Source organism: Protopterus annectens, chromosome 8.part0 (assembly GCF_019279795.1).
Source record: "Protopterus annectens isolate FY-2018-M chromosome 8.part0, PAN1.0, whole genome shotgun sequence".
NCBI lineage: Eukaryota > Metazoa > Chordata > Ceratodontiformes > Protopteridae > Protopterus > Protopterus annectens.
The window spans coordinates 1,681,028,275-1,681,054,007 of NC_056741.1; the positions used below are offsets into that span (position 1 = coordinate 1,681,028,275).

The window sequence follows — 25,733 nt, forward strand, 5'->3', positions numbered from 1 at the left end:
GTTTGGGTAAGAGTTCAGGATGCATAGGCAACAGGATGATCCTCTTGTAGAATGACTACACCAAGACCAAATTTCAAAGCACTACAGGAAAGTGTGACTGGTTTGTGAACATCATAATATCTGAGAGTTGGTGGACTAGAAATGCTCTGTTTCAGGACATCAAATGTTCTTTGTTGCTGCTCTAACTAAGAACTTTGGAACTTTCTATGATGGCCTGATAACTGGACTAACATCTGGATTTAACTTCATGGAGTATACAACTGGAAGTTAGTTTGTCTTTGAAAAGAGCAGCATAGGTGAAAACAATGTACTGGCCGAAATTAGACCAGTGGTAATTTAAGCTAACATGGTGGACATCCTTATCAAATGAAAGAAGTCCCATTTTCAAACTGTCCCTGAACTAATCATTATTGCCATGCCTCTTCACCACATAAAATAATAAATTGTAGCTTGTTCCAGCAGAGTAACATGAAAGCACTACTGAGACTTTGGTTTGAATTCTTTCACCTCTATAAGCAGCAAACTTTACACACCTTGCCTAATGAAGCCTTTTACCATTACACACTCTAACAAATGTTTCTGTTGACATAACATTGCACTTGGAAACTGTATCAACTTTGAGCTCTATGGGTTTGCCATGTATCTGAACAGTACAAAATACTTCATTCTTTGCCCTTAAATCTACTGGATTAACTGTTTCATGAAGCACTGACACACCATCAACATAAATTGTGGGGTTGCAGCTTTCTAATTGATCGACTTGTTTCTTAAAATTTTCCCTTTACCTTTTGAAATGATTCCATTTATTACATTTGTGGCATTGCTGACCAAAAGCTAATCATTTCTCCCTTTTAGATTCATGACTTTCACCACAATTACAACAGTTGACAATGAAACTAGATTGTGGCCCACTCTTTGAGTTTGCTGACTCACTCTTTTGCTTCACTGAGACTGTGCGAACTCTGGAATTTACTAGAAAGTTCTGGCATTTACCTGTGAGTGCTGCAGGGGCTACAGTTGCTGCCATGTACTTGGGCCTGTTTCTTTTAACCTTATGGTGCACAGCCTGCAGACTATCAGTGTGAGCTTTGTCACTGTGCCTTCTAGAGCATATTTGTGTGCTTCTCTTTGAGCTCATGTATCTGACAAATCTCAATAGCCTTATTCAAAAGTTAAATCACTGTCATAAAGCAAAATCTTTCTCACACCATCATCTTTTATACCACACACGTCTGCCCTTCATCAAATCATCCCTTAAATCACCAAATCTGCATGTCTTAGCATTATTCCTCAGGTCAGTTATATATGCTGCAAAAGTTTCACCAGTCTTTTGATCTCTTGTATAAAATAAGTGCCTTTCCATTATAACATTTGTCATGGGGTTGCATATTTCTCTAAATGTATGTTTTAAGCACTCTGGGTCCTCCCTTGACTCGGCCAATACAACAATATGACAGTTTTCCCCCTCTCTTGTACAGATAGCGGGTGCATGCACAGATGAATGTTCCCTTTCAGTGGCTTTTAACCCAACTAAATTAAGTTGAATAAATGCCTTTGTATAATCATCTTTATCAGAAAATGCAGCCTGTATGAAAATGTTGTACTCTTGCGCAATCACTCTCCAGTTCTCAGCAATATTACTGTCAAACATAAGTACACTAGGTTTTCAAATTCTATCTGCCATGCCCACAAAGTATACACAAACACATTGAAAATATGGCCCTTGTAATTATGTACTAACAAACTGTTCTGTGAGTTTGTAATAACATTCAAATGCACAATAAAATCTTCAAAATACTGTACTTTGTGAAATATGGTCTGTAATGGCTGTATTCTGCAAAATAACTTTACTGTAATATTGCACAAACATGCAAACACTTTATACACTTCTGATAACTTGAATATCTTTGCTTAATACGAAAAATACATGCTTTGTGAAAATGCAGTCGTTTCTCCTAATTTTGTTCATTTTATGCAGTTCATACTTTATTTCAAACATTTTCCATAGTAATTTGAATATTTTTAGCAATATCGTACATATCAGTTTATGTGACTATCGTTTAGAACATTCTGTATGCTTTGTTTCATATTTTGTGAATAAGAAATAATGTTGAGCAAGTTTTAATATCTTAAATTCATTTCTGACCTGTTTTGTGAAGTATGCACATTGTAGGAATGATTCATTCCTCTAAATTCCACCAGTTCCAAGCAAGTGCCTTAAGTCATTTTAGCCAAGCCGCCTCTAGCATCATGTCTGTTTAGATATACCACTACTGACACCATGTCACTCGTCCCTCTCTAACACAGATGACAAGCAGGTGGGGTATTTTGTTTAGATGCTTTAATATATAAAAACAGATCAGGACGGATACCAGCATCATAAAATACAAACAAACTGGCTAACAGACAGACCTTATATACACATATGCTTACATCTCAACAACTTACTAGAAAATGGCATTCAGACTTTTATGTGCTCAGTATTTATACACTTATGCAAGCCCTTGGAGAGCTTCTTAAAGTTATACACACACACGCACACATACACACACACACACACACAAACATACACACACACATTGATATACAGTAGCTAATTTTCCTTGTATTTTCTGTGGTCTCTTATGTTCCTCTCGATGTCTTATTTGAAAAAATGTGAATATGTGTGCACTGTCTGAAGGAAAGAAAATCTGAAACTGAAATGTCTGTCATTATTTAGTGACTTTGTTCCTCAGTGATTAGCCAGAAAAAGCAAGTTTTATGAGGAGCAAAGTCATTAAATAACGACACTGTTTTTAGTTTCAGAGTCTTTCATTCAGACTAATGCTTGTCCAAGAGATAGCAATTAAAAAAATGTCTGGCTGCTCAATGATACTTTAACAGCCAGACATTTGCCATTAGTATTTGATCGATTTACAATGGTTTAGCTGATTGGGCTGACCAGTCACTGTGCTCATTTTTGAATATTGATGGCCAATCATTTTATAATATATTATACATGCTATATAGATAATGGCATCTTACTGGGTCAGCTAGATTATAGTCTCTGTCTAATTGCTACAGTGGGCTATGTTGATATCTTGTCTTGAGAAGGGGGTGGGATGGAATAGGCCTTGTTATGCATATACTCTAGTATATCCCTATTTAGTTTAGTCATTTTTTTCTTCTTTTAGTTTTTCTATTTGAATATCAGTGGTGTGAAAAATATGAGAATGCTGTACCTTATTATGTTCATAGTTAATGACTTGAGTGATTTTTCCTTCATACACACTGATCTTTTCTACCAGTTCCTCAGTAAATTTAGTATTATGTTTGACAATAAGTTCCATGAATTTGCAACAACCATGCCTATCAAACAACTGAAGCAGTTCTTTGTGCAGTAGTAAGTTGTTTACTAGGTCAGTGGGGTATTTCCAGAACCTCAGTCCTTTTGGGATTCTATTAATTTTGATACGTATTTTCTAACTGCAGTTTCCAAATTTTTAGCACCCTATGTTCAACGCCATCCAACAGTTCCAAGATGCTGCTGTGGCCACTTCTGTATTTTAAAGAATTTCTTGGCAACAATAGTGCTTTATCCCAAGTTAGGATTAACCTGCTTGCTGGACTTTTAGAATTGCATCTACATTGAAAATCATTTTTTTCTACAGGAGAAAAGGGTGGGTATGGGATCCATGTGTGGGTCCCTATATGCCAATGCAGTTATGATAGAATGGGAAAACCAGTTTGCCCTGAACAGTATGTACAAGGAATTAGGGTGCCTCAATAAGAGGTACATGGATGATATCTTTATTGCATGGAAGGATGACATCAATATATTCTCCTGTACCTAGAATATTTAAACACCACCACGGAATTCTTGAAATTTACTCATGACATAGGTGTTGATGAAATTTCTTACCTGGATGCAAAATTGGTAAAGGATTATAACAGCAGGAAAATTATTTCCAAAATGTATAGGAAACTGAGTTACTCTAATTCTTTCTTGCACTATTCCAGATCACATCCTGCAACACAGAAGAAAGCTGTAGTAAAAGGCCAATTTGTTAGAGCAGCACATATGATTTCAGAGTTTTTTTTCTGACTTTCTGGATTAGTTTAACAACTTAAAAGAAATGTTTTTAAAACGGGGATATCCAGAAAGTTTTGTTGACTGCTATATGAATGAAGTGGTGATGAAAAGGGGGACAATTACTTCACCCCTGTTCTTAATAGGGAAGATTTTATCAGACAAGGTGGCATTATAACTGTTGGTTTACACCATCCCTTGAAGATGAGTGAGAAACCAAACTACAAGGCTAGTTTCATCATGATTTTTTCTGTAGACCACAACTACATCAAGTGGATCTTGAATAAAAACTGGAGTATTTTTAATGAAAATAACAATGTCAAGGAAAAACTTGGCAACAGTCCCTTAGTTTACAGAAAGGGCTTAGCTTCAAGAATATTTGTAAATTCACCATCAAGGAAAACAATCAGAGACAAACTTATGGTATGTTCAAGTTTGGTAGTTGCGCATACTGCAGGAACATTTATTGTGGTAACACCTATGTAGTAAAGGGAAAAGGCCTTGAAGGGTAGGTACAACTGTATGGGTGATTTACTTAGGCCTATGTCAAGGCTGTGAAAGTTTTTATTTTGGAAAGACTGAACATATGTTAAAAGAAAGACTTTACAAACATTTATATGCAATACAGAACAAAAGCAAAATTAATGCATTGTCTAAGCACCTTATGTCTTGCCCAGAACAAGAATTTAAATTCACAGTGCTTGAACAAGTAGAATTGAGCCACAGGGGGACCTTGAGGTTCTGCTGGAAAAGAAAGAGTTAATGTGGCATCTTCATCTTAATGCAAGCAGCAGCCCAGGTCTGAATGAATTTTCTTCTATTACTTGTTTGCTTAAATTTAGAGCCTATCAATAATACATGTGTTTATTTTTTTAAATGCATTGACAGTTTTAATAATGACTGTTAAAAAATTGCTTTTATCTAGATGCTTTTTAATTTAGATGGCTCTGGGATTAGGCAGTTTTAGTTTCTTTTATAACATTAGTCAAAAATCACAATGTAAGTTTAAGAAAACAATTACTGGTCACGTGACTTCATAGAGAGGATTCTAAATACTATGTTCTTGTGTGTTTTTTTTATCTGAAGAAGGCTTTTAATTGTGTAAAGATGAAAGTGCTTATCTGTTTATACTTTATATTAAACTAAGTGTGTCTTGCAGTGGCTTCCATGCTTTCTTGGATTTTAAACGTTTAGTACTCAAATAAGTTGATATCTCTTCTTTTTTACCTTGTAAATAATATTTTTGCTTAAATAATTATTCTTTTCATAAATTCTCCATTCTGCCACATAATATTCTCTATCATTCCTTTCCAATTCCTTTAAAGCATCCATACACATTGTTTAATTAGTTTTTTCTGCTTTTCTTACTTCTGACTGCCATTCAGAAAAAAAAAAAAAAAAAGAAATTTTTATATTTTTCTTTCAAAGCTAGCCATCACTCAGACCAGTTTTTATAACACACCGTAGTGGAAATGTGATCTTTCCATTAATGCATAGAATTTTTTTTTCTCATTTTTCATCCCATAATTTCTCATTTATCCTTTTTATTCCTTTTCCCAATCAAATATACTCCTTATTTTCTTGTATTTCTGTCCATATGGCTAAGTGATCTGAAAGCCTGCTACAAGTGGCTCTCCCTTAGCTGTATTTAAGCCTTATGATATAATAGAGCAATCTATTTCCATCTTATATATCCCTTAACTATATGTCCAGAAGTAATTATTCCAAATCTTTAAATTGTCACATTTTATAACTTCAGAATTTTTTTAACATCATTTCTTCTTTTCTTCCTTTTTCCTCTCAGATCACAATTAAAATCTCCCATTAGTATTATAGTCATATTAATTGCTACGTTATCCAAAATGTTATGAAATAAATTTCCCTTTCTTTACATGTAACATACTGTAGGTATGCAGTGCTATAATTCTATACAACTGATTATGCCAGCTGAGATCTACAATAGTTAATTGTCCCATCATTGCCAATGTTATGTTCAGTATTTTCACTGACTTTCTACAAAAAAACAGTTATGCCTGAACATAGTTCCTTTCCTAGATTTCGTGTTGTATCTCCTTCTCAACTTTTTTTTTTATTGTTCATAATTTCATTTTTTGTGTCAAAAATCTTACATCTTCCAGTATTATTATCTCAACATTACACTTACTACATAAATTTAGGATGCCTGTTCTACTTATATTTTTGTCATTATGCCTGTGTTGTAGATTACCAGAAATTGTGTAAATTTGAAGTATTTATCTCATTTGCAATATCCATTGCTTTTCTTTTTCTCTATTACACTTATCATTTTAAATTTTCTTTTTCTGTTTCCTTTTCTTTTACTCTTTTGCCAATAGAATTAATTTTACCTTTTGCTATTTTCCAGTTTATATCTTCCTCATGACTTATTTCAGGACCTTCTTCTATATTACATTCTGCTTATTTTTTTTCTCTTTATCCTTATCTTTATTTTTACCCCAAGCTTGCTTCCCTACTTCTTCTTTATTTTTTATTGAGACTGTTTCTTGTCTTTGTATATGGTCCTCACTTTTGTTTTCTACTTCTTCATCCATTTTCTCTGGATTATAATTCATCCATAAATACCCAATTTTGTTACATTTATAAATAAATAGCATAAAGCATTACTAAAAAAATATAACCCAAAAAATGTAATGTTCAAGCTGCAAGTGAAGAAGTCACACCACCAATTATGAAAAAAGTAATATTATAATAATAAACATAAAACAGAGCTTAAGCGCTTTTGTCCCCTTAACACTGGGACTTCATCAGAATCAAACAAGCTATTACATCACTTCCTTTTATAGCTACAATTCCTAAGTAAATACCTTAATTATTTAATCAAAAGAATTCCATTGTGAAGTGTATTGATGCGGTAACCATAGTAATTTTTTAATATATTTTTAATGTGTTTTACTATTTCTATGCTTTTGTATTCTATGCGTTTAAATGATATGATGGCTTTTAATGTTTATACACATTGATTATAGTTTAGCTTGGATGATTTTAGCATTGTGTGTTATTTAGTTGTCCTTACCAATTATACTTAGTTTTAATGCATGGTTTTTAATTGTTATGGATTCATGATAATGTAAATTATTTAGAGCTATATTACTTACACTTCACAATGGAATTTTTTTTGATTGTATAATTAAGGTATTTTATTAGGAACTGTATTATTAAAAAAGTTATAAAAATATTATAAGTGTATTTAACAGTTTACAATAGCTATCAAAACTGCTACTAACCTGCAAACCTTCAAAACCTCTATAAAAGAATATTTCAACAAAGCTTGTATTTGCTCCTGTATGAGCCCAAGCTGAGAAACTCTTATATTATACCTTTTTCTACTTCTACTCTGTCTAACCCCACTACTATCTTACCCTAACCTCCCTTCCTCTACACATACTCCCATGAGGTTACACTCATACCTTTTGCATATCCATTCCTAGTATCCCCTCGATCACACCCTACCCTTCTCTACTTGTACTATCCTATGGCTTCACCAGTATAATGTGTTACCATATTTCCTGACATCTAGAATATTAATAATCATATGATAATCATTTATGATGTAAATAATGCTGCATCTTCTTATTATCAGTCTTTCCATATAATGTATGCTTGAACACTATGAATTTATCATGTCTGTTAAGTTTTTATTCTGACAAACTAATGTGTAGTTTTTCAAATTTTGTGCTTGAATGTTATGACTTTATTATGCCTGTTAAGTTCTCATTCTGACAAACTAATGTGCTGTTTTCATATTTGTGCTTGAATGTTATGACTTTATTATGTCTGTCTAGTTTTGCATTCTGTATACATATGTTTCTAGAACTTACCTCCCCAGGCCTCAGTTGAAAATAGGTACCTCACGGCCCAGTCGGACTTTAAAGGGTAAACAAATGCCAAATAAATAATAAATAAATATTTTGTTTCACATCTGATGGTGCGACCTCTTCACTTCCCAATATTTTTTAACATCTCTGTCACCCTTAACATTTATCATACTAGGAATATGAATATTTTTTCTCTATTTTCAGTTATCATAGGCATTGTTAACATCCATAACTCCTTTACAAAGTTTGTTAAATGTCCCTTTAAAGTCTCTTTTTTAACATTGAATTAGTATTTTCTTTTTTGTTTCTCTGTGAAAAGCTCTAACCACATACGAATTCCATTGATTACAGTGCTTTTTCTTCTCATACCCCCCAAAAAAACTTTCCATAGCCGAACCACTCTCAGAAATAATGTCACAAAATGTATCTTTATGAATAAGAATAAAAGCTCTTAATTCTTGAGCCTTCACACATAATGAGACCATTAAGTTATCCCAAAAGTCATACCTGTCAATTTCTTTTTCTTCTTTGTTCTGCATGATCACCATAAATTTCATTTGATTGTTTACATTTTCTTTCTTCCATTCATCTATTATCCCTTTTCCTGCAGTTTTTTTAACAGTCTCAGCATATGATTTCTTTGTCTGGCACTCTTCTTTCAAAATAGCTTGAGATTCCTCCAATTTAATTTTGTCCATAATTTCACCCCGTGAAGCATCTTTTCCATTCACTGCCTTGCTGTACAACAATAAGTCATACAAAATATCATTCTGCAATCCTCCTTACTTATGGGTTGTAATAACACATCCATCATTTTTCAAAATATTTGCTTCTAATGAAACAAATTCTCCTGAAACTGCTCCTCAGAATATTGTAGAGTTTCAAACACTGAACCGATGTTTGCCTCTGTGCTATCTACCATTTTGGATCTCCTTGAGTGCTGTCTGCCAGCTGCCACTGCACTAGAAATTGAATAAAACACTCTCCTAATCAGTAGGGGAAGTTCCCCAAAGCCCTGGCCAAATTTTCCCTGTTATAAATACCGCCTTCATTCTCCTCTAAAAAGAGGCCACTAGCCTAGTAAGGCTAACCTGGTTAACAAAAGGATAAAAAATAATATATGCATATATTGCATTTTATTATTCATTCTGTAAATAATGACATATATCTGCTGTGTTTATCCTTGGCTGAGACTGAAATAGGTCCAGTGTGATCTCTGCTGTGCTAAGTCATGTTATACTATGCTATGTTGGCAATGTTGTGTTTTATTATGCTATATGTTATATCATGTTACATTAATGTTATAGGTTCAGAGGTTGATACTAGGCTATCTGCCCTAGGGCATTGATAAGCCAAGCCAGAGTGTGTTTGGCTTTCGCCCCCCTTTTAGATTAGTCGACTGTGTCTCTGTATAGTAGGTCACAGAAGATAGCCCTTTTAAGGTTAGTTTACCGTGCCTCTGTCTAGTAGGGACACAGAAGAGATCCCGGGGTAAACCTACGATCTCCCATCCACTCGTCAAGATTTCTCTTGAAGAGGGTCATTGAGGGGCTCTGCCTAACATGGATTGGGATTTTGTTCCAGAGTGAGGGGAGCCTCTGGGATATGAATCTGTCCCTCCAGCATTTCTGTGTTGAGGTTTAAGTCCCTGGAGCATGTAGCTCTAAGGGATTTGGATTTCCTGAGGTGGAGCATGTCCATTAATTCTGGGTTGGACATGGCTTTATACATCAGGCACAGATCGCCTGTGAGTAGGCGGTAAGCAACTGAGTAGAGCTGGAGTTTCTTTAGCCTAACTGCGTAGGGCATCTGTTTGAGTCCCTTGATCCTCTTGGTGAGGTACTTTTGGGGTCTTTCCAGTTGCTGCAGGTGTCGGGTAAGGTACATCCCAAATGGGGCATTGTATTCAATTATGGGCCTGATGAGTGATGAGTAGAGGGGCACAGTGACCTCTCTTGATCTAGATGTGAACCCTTTTGTGATAAGGTGGGCTATATAGAAGGTCTTTCTAACCACTTCGGCAACATGACTGTCAAAGGAGAAATTGCTATCTACTTGGGTCCCCAAATCCCTAATTACTTCTTCCGTACTTAATGGATTACCACCTATGTGGTAATTTGTGGGCACTTTGTTTTTCCCAAAGGGGATGACTATGCACTTTTTAGCATTTAGCTTTAGGCCATGGCTCTGGCACCAGTTATCCGTCTCTGTGAGACCCTTTTGGAGGATGCTTGTGTCAGTCGGCGAGTTGATTATGGCACCCAGTTTGCAGTCATCTGCGAACTTGGTCAGCCATATTCCTCCTGTGTTAGCCTGTACCTCAGAGAAATATATACCGAACAAGAGAGGTCCCAGGACTGAGCCTTGTGGGATGCCACTTGTAACTGGTTTAGAGTCTGACATGGCACCTGCAATTCTGACCATGTGGGTTCTATCCCTGAGCCAGTTTGTAACCCATCTTGTGACATAGGGGTTGATATTTAAGCTGGTGAGCTTATTTATGATGCCCAAGTGGGGTATTGTGTCGAAGGATTTTGTGAGATCCAGGTAGGCTGTGTGGACTATCTTCCCTTCATCTATGGCCTTGGTGACTGTTTCAAAGAAGTCAACCAGATTCAAGAGGCAAGATCTGCCCTTAACAAAGCCGAATTGGGTAGGATCCAGTGTTTGGAGGTTCCCAATGTCTTTGTTTATGAGTTCCATGATGCGCTCCATAGCTTTGCAGACCAGGCTAGTGAGGCTTATAGGGCGATAGTTTCTGGGATCCATTGTGGCACCACCTTTGTGGAGTGGGACCACTGTTGCTGTACGCCATTCCTTGGGTACATATCCTGTAGTAAGGCTGAGATTGAACAGTGACTTTATGTAAGGGTTCAGTTCTTCTTGGAGCTCATGTAAGACGCAGCCTGGGACACCGTCCAGTCCCATTGATGCTGTGTTTTTTGCTTTGGAGAGGGCAGCTGTCACCTGTGCATCTGTGATGTCAGGGAGGCTACACTCTGTTGGGATAGACATTTGCTCTTTTGGGGGGGAAGAGGGGAGAAGTTTGCACTGAACCTGTCTGCCAGGATGTTGGCAATGTCTGTGGGTTTAGTGTATTTTTTGTCATTTTGCACTAACTCAGAGCATATCTGGGAGTTGCCACCCAGGTTCCTGACATAACTAAAGAATGCCTTGTGATTATCTTTAGCGTCTTGTGTAATTTTTCTTTTGAAGCTGGCCTTAGATAATTTTATGAGGGATCGTAGTTTCTTGCTAGTACTGATCAGAGATGCCTTCCCTTTTTGGGATTTTGCTCTGTCATGTAGTAGCTTCCTCCTTCTGTTGTATAGCTTATTTATGGCTGGGGTCCACCAGACAGGTCTCCTACCTTTGGAGGAGTGAGTCTTGGTTTTATTTGGGATAGCATGATCCATGCATTCCTGTAGATGTCCATAGAATGCATCTGTAAAGGATTCTGCGGTTTGGGCCTTATTTTCCACTGGCCCGGGGGCTTTGAAGGATTCCACCTCGGTTTTGAGAAGTGTGAAGTTTGCTTTTGAGAAGTTCTTCACCGTGGTTTCCTTGGCTGGGGGTGGGGACGGGATATGGATGTCCAGTGAGATTAATTTATGGTCAGATCTTACCAATGTGGGGTATACCTCTGGTATGGAACATAGATTCCCCAAGTTGGTGATGATCAGGTCCAATATGTTTTCCCCTCTTGTGGGAGTGTTGACCAGTTGTTCCATAGCATTTGAGTTTATAAATTCTAGGAAGTGTTGGGCGAGGGTGTTGGGGCTTGAGTAGTGCTCCCAGGTTATGTTTGGGTAGTTGAAGTCACCCAATATGATGGTGTTTGGAGAGACCTTCATATTCTCCAGTGTTCTCAGGAAAGCTGAGTGGGGTTCCTGAGTTTGGGAGGGTGGTCTGCAGCAGGCTACAAACTGAAAGGCAGTTTTGCCCACTGTTAGTTGTACATGGATGGTCTCTGATGCTTCGTGCAGTACCACTAACCTGGAGGTGTGGGTATCTTTGATGAATATGGATACTCCCCCTCCTTTTGTGGTTCGGTCTGAGTTTTGGGGTCAAAAAGCATGGTATGAGGTATAACCTGGTAGTGCTGGGGTGCTCTCAGGAGCCTTGAACCAGGTTTCTGTTACTGCACAGATATCGATATTCTCCATACTGAGGAGAGCCTCGAGTGTGTGCATCTTGAGGTTTAGACTTCTGGTGTTGAGCAGCATTACCCTCAGTTTCTTTTTCTTTGTGTTGTCTATGGAGGTGGGTTTGTCTTTTGAGCCTTGCCTAAAAAAGGCACTATAGGGGTGGCAAGAGCCTTAGCCAATATTCGAAAGCCCAGGGGTGACAGGTGCAAGCCGTCCCTAGCGAAGCAACGTGGCTTATCGAGCATGTCATCCCAGGCTGACAGACACTGGATCCCCTTTGAATGACACCTATACTTTAGCCAGTTGTTAAAATTGATCATTTTGTCTTTATACTGTGGCATCATTCTTGGTGAGGGTAAAATGCTACTCAAGGTCAGGGTCATACCAGCCTGGGCTAAATGATCAGAGAGCTCCTCTATGTCTCTTTTCATGTAGTCCAGGGAGGTATGTCTCAGGTCATTCACACCAGCATGGACAATGATGGAGTCATATTTGTACTTGCTTTGGAGTGACCTGAGTGCTTGTGTTATGTGGCGGATCCTGGCACCCGACAGGCAGCTTACAGTGACCTTCTCCTTGTTCAGCCTGGTGAGTGGGACGTCAGTGTGTCTGACAATAGAGTCACCTATTACAAGTGTATTAGGTGCGTTGTTTAGCCTTAAGGATACTTAGGGATTAACTACTAAATGTAGTTATGTTATGTTAATCTATATAATGTCATTCTATGTTACATTTTGCTGTGCTATATTATATTAAAATGTAAGTATAAGCAAAATGTAAAAAAAAACAGACAAGAAGCTGGATAGGAAGCACCAGTAAAAAGATTTCAGACACCACTCCTGTGAGCAGTTTCATTTTTTCCAGAGTGGAGATCCAACTTCTTCTGTGTTTTTTTATTGATTTGGTGTTTTGATAGTTTTTTTTTTTTCGGGTATAAGCAAAATGTAATTTGTTGCCTTTCAGTTATGCCTGTAACCATGTACTTTGTTTCTTTTCAGCATCCATACCCAACAGAGGATGAGAAGAGGCATATTGCTGCACAGACCAACCTTACACTATTGCAAGTAAACAATTGGTAAGCATTTTCGTTTGACAGCCGGTATTTTTTTCAGCAGCCCTTGCAACTAGCTTTTCTTTGACTGATCTGTAGATAGCAGACATGAGCTATTGGAATGCAAAGGTATTAAATCTTTGTTACAAGATTTAGAGGGCTGATTACAGTGCAGATATTCTGAAAAGCTAAAAGTAGATACGTGTACCTCCTAGAAAGAAGACTGACTAAAAACAAATATAAAAGAATAGAATGCTAATGCAGGCTAGAGAAAAAGTGTTGCTTGATTCGCTCTAGTATAGATGACGAACAGGTGGGGTAGTTCGTTTATATGCTTTATTACATAAATAAACACATCAGGATGGATAGCAGCATTACAAATTATAAACAAGCTGATTAACAGAAAGATCACACAGACATACATGCTTACATCTCAACAGCTTACTACAAAATGGCAGTCAGGCTCACACATGCTCAGTATTTATACACTTATGCAAGCCCCTAGGAAATTTCTTAAAGCTGTACACACACAATGATCTACATTCTCCCTCTTGAAGAATTGTCCTCAATGAAATGACATTAGAATAAGACATGCAATAATATCAACATCTGAAACAAACACAATGTTCATGTCCAAGTTGCCATGCATCTGTAACATGGTCTGGAAATACGACTTGATCTAGTAACTTAGTATTCAAAATTGGGTTTAGCAACAGGGACAGTCTTCGGTGAACAACTCATATTAGGAACTTTGGGATTCATCTCAGGAATGGGGATATGTACTGGAATGTCCTCAGGAACTGGAATGCTGGACAACTCACTCTGAGATAAAGAGTCTTTCTCACAGGCTAGGTGCTGTGGTACAGGCTTGGTCACCAGCATCAAATGTTTATGATTCTGCCTAAATTCTGCTTCTTGCAATTCCACAATGTACAATCTCAGCTCTTGGCAAATACTCTTCAAGATTCCAATCCAGTCATAACCTTTACACATTTGCATCCTCACTGCCTCTCCTTCATATAATGGATTGAGAGGTTTGATGGACTTCTCATAATAAGACTTCTGAATTAGGCATTTGTTTAACAGATGGGCTTTCACAAATCTGTTATTCTTAGCACTTGGAATGAATAAACTACTGCTGATTGGTAATGTAGTTCTAGTTTGTCTCAACAGAAGTATCTGGGCAGGAGAACCAAGATGTTTATGATGAGGAACATTGCTGAGATTCAAGAGATTCTGCAAAACATCACTATTATCTTGTGTAGACTTCTCTAGTAACTGTTCGCACTTTGAATTGGACTTTCTGCCAAATTATTTGACTGCGGATACTCAGGACTACTTGTGACATGAGTAAATTCCCACTCTTTGGCAAATCTTTCGAATTTCTGGCTAGTAAACTGTGTACCATTGTCAGAAATAACTTTGTGTGGGCTGCCATGAACTGTAAAATGAAACTTCATCTTAGTAATGACAGTACTGGATACTAGGTTTGGAAGTAGGGCAATCTTGAACCAATTATAACAATCTACTAACACCAAGTAATGTTGACCATTCCACTCAAAATTATCAGTGGCTACTGTCGACCAAGGTTCAGGAATCTGGTTTAGCTGAAGTGATTCCTTCTGTTGATGTGGCTTTCTACTATTACATACAGAGAAAGATGACAGTACTTTCTCAATGTCTTGTGGCATAGAAGGCCAAAACACTAATCCTCTCACCCTACGTTTTGTAGAGTCAGTTCCTGGGTGGCCACAATGCAAGACAGTAATGTATTCTTATTGCAAGGACTTTGGAACAATGTATTCAGGACCTTTGATGACAATACTATTATCAGACAAAATTTCATCTCTTTAAGGAAAATAAAGTTGTACTTGAGGTAAACTAGATTGTTTTAACTGCCATCCTCAATGGATAAAGTGGTTGAGCTTTTGTAAAACAGGATCTGAGAATGCATGATTTCTAAGCTCATCTAAATGTGTGGAAGAAAAATTCTCACTTCCATGACTTCAAACTCAAGTTTCTCATGCTTTTCAGTGGTAATTCTGGGTGATCTGGATAAAGTATCAGCAAGATAAAGAAGTTTGCCTTTCATGTAGACAAGATTGAAACTGTACTTCTGCAATCTCACCATCATGTGTTGTAATCTGGCTGGAGCTGAATGCATAGCCTTTCTCAAAATAATGACTGCAGTTTGGTGGTCTGTTTCATTCTGGATAAGTCTACCATAAATATAATCATGGAACTTCGAACGTGCAAACACAATTGTCAAGAATTCTTTCTTTAGCAGCTGAGCATACTGCATTTCAATTTGGGTTAGAGATCTGGATGCATAGGCTACATGTTGACCCTCTTGAAGAATGAATGCACCAAGACCAAATTTCGAAGCATCACAGGAAAGAATAACAGTTTTGTGAAAATCATAGTATCTGAGAGTTGGTGGACTGGCAATACATCTTTCCATGTCAGCTCTCTAAGCAGTGCTGCTAGTTGGCTTAAGTCTGGAATAAACTTGCCTAGGCAGTTAACCATGTCAAGAAAGCATTGAAGGGTTTGAGGGCTTGAACATTGTCTGGAGCTGGCATCTCAAGAATAGCTGTTTGCTTGAAAGGGTCTGGTCATAAGCCTAAACTGGTAAACAAATGAGCAACATAAGTAACTTCTCATAACCTGAACTTGCACTTTTGAGGATTCAGCTTAAGTTTCACTTGATGAGCTCTTTCTAGAACATTCTTGAGGTTTCTATCATGCTCAGCTTCACCATTATCTCCTACTAGAATATCATCTACTATAATAACACAGGGATACCCAGAAAAGATTTGCTCCATTTCATGCTGTAAAAGTGTTCACTGGCAGAATTTATCCTAAATGGTATTCTCAGAAATCTGTACCTGCCAAAAGGAGTATTGATCGTAATAAGCAACAAGGATTTCTTGTTAAGCAAAACTTGCCAAAATGAACTCTTTGCATCTAAGACAGAAAAAAACAGTAGCATTTGGCATCAGAATTGCAACATCTTCAACTGTACACATTGGATGATTAGGTCTTTTCAGTGCTTTGTTTAAATCTCGTGGATCAATACATATTCTGATATCATCTGAGCTTTTCTTATGGACTACCACCATGGAAGATTCCCATTCATTCGTTTCTTCAACTGGACAAATTACACCTTGCTGCACCATTTTGTCTAGCTTGGCTTTGACTTTGTTCTGCATAGCTACTGGAACTTTCCGGGCTGGTCTGACAACTGAGATGACATCTGGGTCTAACTTCATGGAGTACACAACTGGTAGCTTGCCTTGTTTGTCTTCAAAAAGATCAGCATAGGTAGAGAAAATATACTGGGCAAAATTAGAACAGTGGTCTTTCAAACTAAAATGATGGACTTCCTTATTAAATGAAAGCAGTCCCATTTTCAAACTGTCTCTGAGCCCTAATAATGATTGTACATGCCTTTTGACCACATAAAATAACAAGTCGTAGCTTCTCCTAGCAAAGCAACGTGAAAGTAATACTGAGCCTTCGGTCTGAATCTCTTCACCACCATAAGCAACAAGCTTCACACACTTTGCCAAATCAAGCTTTTCACCAGCACATACTCTAGCAAATGTTTCTGAAGACATAACATTGCACTTTGAACCTGTGTCAGCTTTAAGTTCTGTGAGACTCCCATTTATCCAAACAGTACAAAATACTTCATTCATTGCCCATAAATCTACTGCATTGACTGTTTCATGAAGCACTGGCACACCATCGACATGAAAAGTAGGGTCACAGCTTTCTAATTGATCAGATTGTTTTTTTGAATATTCCCTTTTAGTAAAATAATGTGTGCCCTTTGATTTACAAAACCTTTTCAAATGATTCCACTTATTGCATTTGTAACATTGCTGACCAAAAGCTAAACATGTTTCCCTTTTGGGGATCATGACTTCCTCCACAATTACGACAGTTGGCTATGAAACTGGGTGGACAGGTGCCCTCACCCTTATGCTTGTTTGTGACTCACTCTTATGCTTCACTGAGACAGTGCAGTTTCCAGAGCACGACCTGCATATACAAAATTGCATAAGAAAAAAATCATCAAAAGCTAGAGATGCTTTTCAGAGCCAAAAACTTTCAAACCAATGCAATTAAAACTACACTTGTCACTACTTATCTCCTCGCTATACTTCTTTATGGCACTCCCATCCTTACTAACCTTCATGCATCACAAATATCAAAACTTAAACAAAGTTGCAAAATTTGAACAAATACCCCTTTCAGTCCCCACCAACGTATAACACTAAAAATCCTAAACTGGTTAGAACTACCTCATCAACTAACATATACACAGCTTCTTATAAAATTATCCAAAATCCATCTGCTTGTCCAACACTAAATAACATTCTACACAACTATGTTCCCAGTCAGTCAGTATGATCAAATGACTAAAAACTCCTGTCTGTCCACAAACCTATCAAATCTGCTGGGCATCATCTTAATCGTACCATGTTGCTAAGGCCTGGAACTCCTTATATCTATCCATCAGGTCAGTACCCTCCCTCCCATCCTTCAAAACCACTCTGAAAGACTTCCTAGCCAAAAGCTGGCTCTGTTTTTGCTCAACAACATGACAAAACTATATCCCTAAATGTAAACAAATCTTTCAGCTGTACTGAATTCCTCTGTATTTATTGGTTTTGAGGGCAAAATAATGGGGCACCACTAATTCCCGAGTGGCCTCTTCAATTTCCGATTTTTTTTCTATTTGTTTTTTTTTATTTTTACTTACAGTATTAATTTTTCACTGACATCATCACACATCGCCAATGTTTCCTGTAACGTCATGAATGTGCAGGGGCATGCGTGATGACATCAACTTAATGAGGCAGACAGACTACCTATCAGACTCGGTCAGTTACTCTAGTGGACTGTTTGTTTTCATTGGAAATAGCAGCAGCAGCTGCATGTGGAGCTGTGGACACCACAATTTTAATTTACCTTCTGCTGCAGAGTCCACAGGCCAGGATCAGGATATCAAAATTTACTTTCTGTGACTAGAGCGGCTCGTCCTTCAGGAAAGTTAGTAAAAAGTAATTAAAAAAATGTGTATTCCCTTTTTGTAATAAAAACAATTGCAGCAAAGGAATTGTATTATTGTCTGTCATTTCGTGCAAGTCTGGTATTTTGTTGTGTATTTGACATTTGTTTTTTTTTTTTGTTGGATATTATCAGATACATTTTGGGAGGAAAGCTGACCAAATTGAGTGGTAATAGGAAAGAAACAATGTGAGGTATAGATGCTATTTATTTATTTATTTAATTTCTTGCCAACTGAACTAGCCCTAGATACAATGTTTGCATCATAGCACGGATAAGCTGCTCTACATTTTGAAAAGGTTGCTTGTTAAAAGTGACATAATGTTTGCTTTGTTGTATTATGTGTGCTTACATCCGCAGTTAACCCCTTGTAGAGTCATAAATAAAGTAAACTCATTTGAAAAACTGTTATCTGTTCCACTAAGCAAAATTCACACTGTGATTTCACCTGTCGGATGGGAGTAAGAGGGCTTTTTCTAGCAGTAGTTCATTACAGTTGACAAAAACTGTTGGTAGTACACTTTTAATAGCAGACACCCATAATAAATCACTACAGTTTATAAAGGAGGCAGGAAAAGTATTTGATTGTTGATCAGTTCTCTTTTTCCCAGAACAACATGCTTAGTTTATTGGTGGACTGAGGGCGAGGAGACTAGAAGCTGTGCTGGAGGATTGTCTTAAGAGAGCAGCACAGAGAGGGAGTGAAGCTGTGTAACATTTCTATGCTGCTCTGTGATTTACATTGAAGTATGTAGAGAATTACTACCACTACCAGCACATCCAAGAAAGAAAAAATGCTGACAGAAGATTTTAGTTGTCAACATGACATTCCAGAGCTGTAAACATGGATGGTATATCGGCTAAGGTGCCCACCTACTACAGGGGATTTAAATAGTGAAGTACCTTCTCACTTCCTCTGTATTCATTGACACCACACATTGCTGTTTCCTTGATATTTCTGTTCATAAACCTCAAAGCTTTCCTTGAATTTTTTGAAAGCTACATTTCAGGTTTTCCTTGAGTTATTTGTAGAATTGGTATATATTTTTTGTTTACAAATTAGGTATGGGGTTATACATTTTACCAAGAGTTTTGACAAGATGGATTATCTTGTTGAGTTTGTTGAATTAATATGTATTTTAATTTGTGGTGTCAAGGCTGCAGTTATGCCTGTATGTCTTAGTGCCAGATTTTCATACTGGTGCAATAAGTCAACTGGGAGCCAAATGGCTGCAGTATTATAACATCTGTAGTTTCTAATTGAAGAAGGCTACCTCCCTGCTGAGTGGTTCTCTCACCAATGCACCAGAAATAAAGATAAAAAATGTGAGATACCAGCCACGAAGTGAAGATGCAAAAAGCTCTCTAAGTGGAAATGCGATACACACACTGATAAATCCAAACTGCAGTTGAATATCCAATACGATTTATTAGAAAAACAAAGATGAGCGCTTCCGCGTGGTACATCCACGCTTCATCAGATAACAATTAGTAAACTGCTATGCATTTAAATACCCACTTGCACGGGAAAATCTTTCAATTAAAATACTTAATTAATTTAATTAAAACATTAATAAAATATATATTCATTATATATCTCATATTCTTATTTAAAACCTTATATTAAATGTAAAGATCTTATGCAGGCAATGAAATGCTGACGAATACATTATTATTTCATTTATCGTCAAGTTATCATATTGTATTGCTCCGTGCATGTTAAATTCCTAAATAAAATCTCTAAACAAATCTATCTAAATATTATATTCTTTTGCAGTATGTCTGCTTGATCTAATATATTGCTGCCTCATATGCGTGTGTATATATGAACTAAACTAATATTTTCAAGGTTCACATTTCAAATATATTTTTATTTATTCCTATATATTTTTATATATGCTTTTGAGCAATATACACCTATTATTTCATATGTATACTTATAAATATAAAAATATAACTAAATCTTTATATGTGATGTCCACGTTATGGGTATAGCTTATGTATTATGAAACTGCTATATATATGAATGGTTTAACAAATAAAATTGAAGTATCTATTAGTCATATATTAATATATACATGACTAAATATCAAATACTGAAAATAATAAAATTATATATATTATAAATATGTATAATAAATAAATAAATAATCATTCATTTAAGTCAAAATAAATTAATAAATTCATATATATAATATAATACTTGTCAATCAATTTATACATGTATAATAAATAAATATTATTCAAATAATTGACTCAAAATAATAATAAAAAACATGATGTTATATATAAGTATATTACAACTTTTTATATGAATATATAAGGTATATATAAAAGGTATTCAAAAAAATATATAGAAAAAATGTATATATATTTTATATATTATTTCCTACCTAGCAATACTGGCTTGATAGATAGATAATTATTAATGCCAGGAGTGAGATGTGCACCAAGTTTTAGTATCCAATTTAGTTCAGCTAGTGCCAAATCATTTTCCAGATCACCTCCTCTGGTGTTTTGTGGTACTATTTGTAACACTCTAAAACTAAACTTGTGTGTGGGATGGTCTATAACATGTCTAGCTAACGCATTGGTTTCTGTGGCCTTGCGGATGTCATATAGGTGATTGTAGATCCTATCCTGTAATCTTCTTTTTGTTAAGCCTACGTAGAAGGCTTGACAGGCTGTACATGTTGCAAGATAGATGAGATTGTGTGTATTGCAATCAGCATGAAACCTAGGGGTAAAACTGAAGTCAGCAGTGGGATGTTTGTATATCTGAGTATCAGTAATGTAGCTACATCTATTACACTTCTGACATGCAAATGTACCCATATTCAATGGTTTAGAAATATCTATGCTATTCTTATTTATCCTTGTACAGTGGTCATTACATAGGATTCTTTTTAGATTCCTACTATTTTTATATAGGAATCTAGGTCTTATACCTATTATTTCTTTAGTATGTACATCCATAGTAAGGATATTCCAGTTTTTTTGGATTATTTGTTGAACCTTATTGATGTCACTAGTGTATGTAATAATATAATCAATCATGTTATTTATGCTATTCAGCCCCTTGTAACTTCTGTAGGTATTATTGTTGTTTTTAAACGGGACTACATATTCCTTCCTGATGGGATCTTTATCTCCCAGGACATCTTGTCTAATGGTCCTTACCATTTCTGGTTCATAGCCTCTACTAATAAATAAAGTTTCCATAAAATTAGCTTCTTTCAATAAATCATCAAGTTTAGTACAGAGTCTAGAAATTCTTGTAAATTGGCTCTTAAGTATACCATAAAAGGTATGTCTCGGATGCATACTATCAAATGTTAAGATAGCATTCTTCCATACCGGTTTTCTATATAGAGATGAAGTAATGGTACCTCCTGCTGTTATATTAAGAGTGACATCAAGAAAATGTATTTCTTTCGGTTAAATTTCCTTAGTGAACCTGAGAAATGTGGTGGTGGTTTCAAGATGTTCCAAAAATGAGTCAAAAGAATGCAAACTACCTTCCCAAATGATCATTATATCGTCTACAAAACATTTGTAGAATCTGACAGATTTGAACATGTCGTTGCTGAATAGATGTAATTTCTCCCACCAAAATACCACAAGGTTGGCATAGGTGTTCGCACAGGGGGTGCCCATAGCCACCCCCCATTGCTGTAAATAATGTGTATCACCAAATAGGAACACATTATTGGTGAGTACTAGTTCAAGCAACTGGCATATCAAAATAACTCTGTCATTTGTAAATGTTGTCTGATTAAACAAAAGTTCCCTTATGAATTGTATACCAATATCATTTGGTATTGATGTAAATAGGTTTTTTACATCAAGTGTTATAAGTAAGTATTCTTGTTGTGCATTACTTAACTCTAAAGTACTTGGACTATCTAATAAGTCATAGGTATCCTTTAGAATAGATGAAAACTGGTTCACAATGGGCCTCAAAGTGTCTTCCAAGAAGGCTGAGATATGGGCAGTAGCCCAATTGTCTCCTGATACAATAGGTCTTAAAGGAATGGGAAATATATCTTTGTGTATTTTCGGTATACCTTTAATTAATGGTATGGTGGGATGCTGTATAGAGAAATACTCAAAAGTCTCTAGACTAATTTGACGACACATGAGAAGGTCATAGAGAACATCTTTTACTATTTGTATGATTTTAATTACCTCTCTAGAAGTTTTCTGGATATAAGTGTCATCATCTGACAACATATTAGACATATTAGTTACATATTCTGATGCATCTAATACTACTACTCCTCCCCCCTTATCTGCTGGTTTCACAACTATGTCCTGATTATGTATAAGATTAGACAAGGAAAGTGACTGATTGTGTTAAGTTATAAAATCTTCCCTTCTTTTCAGCTTTAGAGAAAAGTTTATAATATTCATCTTCACATACTTTTAGGAAACATTCTACATGTGATGGCATAACTGGTGTGAAAGTACTCTTACATTTATAACGTACAGCTTGTGTTTGTACATTAGTGACTTCAGTATCAGTGAAAAAGAGTAATTTTAAGCTCAGCCTTCTACAAAAAAGTCTTAGATCAATCAGGGTTGCATTTAATGTAGCTGGTGTGGCTGGAATGAAATTAAGTCCTCGGTTTAAAATACTAGCACTTGAATCATCCAACACGCAACTAGAGTAGTTAAACAGCAAGCAAGAAGTCAATATCTCTTTCTCCTGTTCTGCGTGAATTTCTCTGCTGAGTACTTCCTTTTGTGAGAATCCCTGCTGTGGGATCGCCCTCTTGTTTGTTGTACAAACTGTTTTTTTTTGGTATGGTAAAAAAGGTACGGAAGGTGCAAGTGTTGTCGAAGTGTTCTTAGGTATCGCTCCTGTTACACAAGCTCACTGATTAGTAAAGAGTGCTTCTTGGTTTGGAGGGGGTGTGTCGGCGATTGATTGATCATTGCCGTTAGCACCAGAAGTAGTTGCAAGTAATGTGTCATTATTAATTAAAGATGCTGGAACATATGGCAACGGTTGGATAGTTACTGGAGCTGTAGGTGCTTCCCTATGTTTATTTGATGTTGTTGGTAATTCCGATAGTTGATTTAAGACCGTAGATTGAGAGGCTTGATGTCTGGGCCAAACGAACACTTGGCCGTTTAGGAAATCATTATGATCACGTATAAGTTTTCTTTGCGTAGTGATTCTAAGCCTGTCACTGAACGCATTGACCTGTGTAAATACATTGCTTATCTTATTCAGACAGTGGTCGGAAACAAAGCGTTCAGTTATCTCTTTATAAATGAGATCTGTTTTACTTCGCAGATCCGTTTCCAAAGGTAAAAAATATTTAAGCATAAGTTTGGCATAACTAAAGCCTAGTTCAATGTTCAGGTCTTGCCATTGTTTAAGTAGTATGGGATGTGAGTCCCCATACGTAGGCATGCAGAAAACCCGCATGCCTCTGGGGACTATTTTGAAATGTATACATGCCTCCAAATGTAGCCTTTGCCAAGCATATCTTTGCAATTGGTATAAGTTATCTTCTAGAGTTTTTAATAATGAGTAAAAGTCAGAGAGGTTCTCACCAGTATCATTAGAATGAATGTGTCCAGGTTCATAAGCGAAACTCAGAGACAATAAAGGGTTGATATCTTGATGTATTAAGCCATTCCATAATGTTGATGTGTCCCTCGGCTCCAGATTCTTCTTAGACAGATTGGTTGCAGGTTCCATCGTGTGCAGAGATAGCCAACAAAAGTAGAAAAAAGTAGAAAAAAGCAGCTAATTGAAGAAGGCTACCTCCCTGCTGAGTGGTTCTCTCACCAATGCACCAGAAATAAAGATAAAAAATGTGAGATACCAGCCACGAAGTGAAGATGCCAAAAGCTCTCTAAGTGGAAATGCGATACACACACTGATAAATCCAAACTGCAGTTGAATATCCAATATGATTTATTAGAAAAACAAAGATGAGCGCTTTCGCGTGGTACATCCACGCTTCATCAGATAACAATTAGTAAACTGCTATGCATTTAAATACCCACTTGCGCGGGAAAATCTTTCAATTAAAATACTTAATTAATTTAATTTTTCTAATAAATCGTATTGGATATTCAACTGCAATTTGGATTTATCAGTGTGTGTATCGCATTTCCACTTAGAGAGCTTTTTGCATCTTCACTTTGTGGCTGGTATCTCACATTTTTTATCTTTATTTCTAGTGCATTGGTGAGAGAACCACTCAGCAGGGAGGTAGCCTTCTTCAATTAGCTGCTTTTTTCTACTTTTGTTGGCTATCTCTGCACACGATGGAACCTGCAACCAATCTGTCTAACAAGAATCTGGAGCCGAGGGACACATCTACATTATGGAATGGCTTAATACATCAAGATATCAACCCTTTATTGTCTCTGGATTTCGCTTATGAACCTGGACACATTCATTCTAATGATACTGGTGAGAACCTCTCTGACTTTTACTCATTATTAAAAACTCTAGAAGATAACTTATACCAATTGCAAAGATATGCTTGGCAAAGGCTACATTTGGAGGCATGTATACATTTCAAAATAGTCCCCAGAGGCATGCGGGTTTTCTGCATGCCTACGTATGGGGACTCACATCCCATACTACTTAAACAATGGCAAGACCTGAACATTGAACTAGGCTTTAGTTATGCCAAACTTATGCTTAAATATTTTTTACCTTTGGAAACGGATCTGCGAAGTAAAACAGATCTCATTTATAAAGAGTTAACTGAACGCTTTGTTTCCGACCACTGTCTGAATAAGATAAGCAATGTATTTACACAGGTCAATGCGTTCAGTGACAGGCTTAGAATCACTACGCAAAGAAAACTTATACGTGATCATAATGATTTCCTAAAGGGCCAAGTGTTCGTTTGGCCCAGACATCAAGCCTCTCAATCTACGGTCTTAAATCAACTATCGGAATTACCAACAACATCAAATAAACATAGGGAAGCACCTACAGCTCCAGTAACTATCCAACCGTTGCCATATGTTCCAGCATCTTTAATTAATAATGACACATTACTTGCAACTACTTCTGGTGCTAACGGCAATGATCAATCAATCGCCGACACACCCCCTCCAAACCAAGAAGCACTCTTTACTAATCAGTGAGCTTGTGTAACAGGAGCGATACCTAAGAACACTTCGACAACACTTGCACCTTCCGTACCTTTTTTACCATACCAAAAAAAAACAGTTTGTACAACAAACAAGAGGGCGATCCCACAGCAGGGATTCTCGCAAAAGGAAGTACTCAGCAGAGAAATTCATGCAGAACAGGAGAAAGAGATATTGACTTCTTGCTTGCTGTTTAACTACTCTAGTTGTGTGTTGGATGATTCAAGTGCTAGTATTTTAAACCGAGGACTTAATTTCATTCCAGCCACACCAGCTACATTAAATGCAACCCTGATAGATCTAAGACTTTTTTGTAGAAGGCTGAGCTTAAAATTACTCTTTTTCACTGATACTGAAGTCACTAATGTACAAACACAAGCTGTACGTTATAAATGTAAGAG

At 36.6% G+C, this 25,733-nt stretch overlaps 1 protein-coding gene across 10 annotated transcripts in view; it reads left to right on the plus strand.

The window, feature by feature from the left end:
• The window catches only part of PKNOX2 (PBX/knotted 1 homeobox 2), a 3,468,198-nt gene that overhangs the window by 2,865,546 nt on the left and 576,919 nt on the right, over window positions 1-25,733 (plus strand). For all 10 annotated transcript variants that reach the window (XM_044081208.1, XM_044081207.1, XM_044081210.1 and 7 more), the window contains one exon: window positions 13,070-13,146. In XM_044081208.1, coding sequence (XP_043937143.1) covers window positions 13,070-13,146 — 77 coding nt within the window. The remainder of the gene's footprint in view (window positions 1-13,069; window positions 13,147-25,733) is intronic.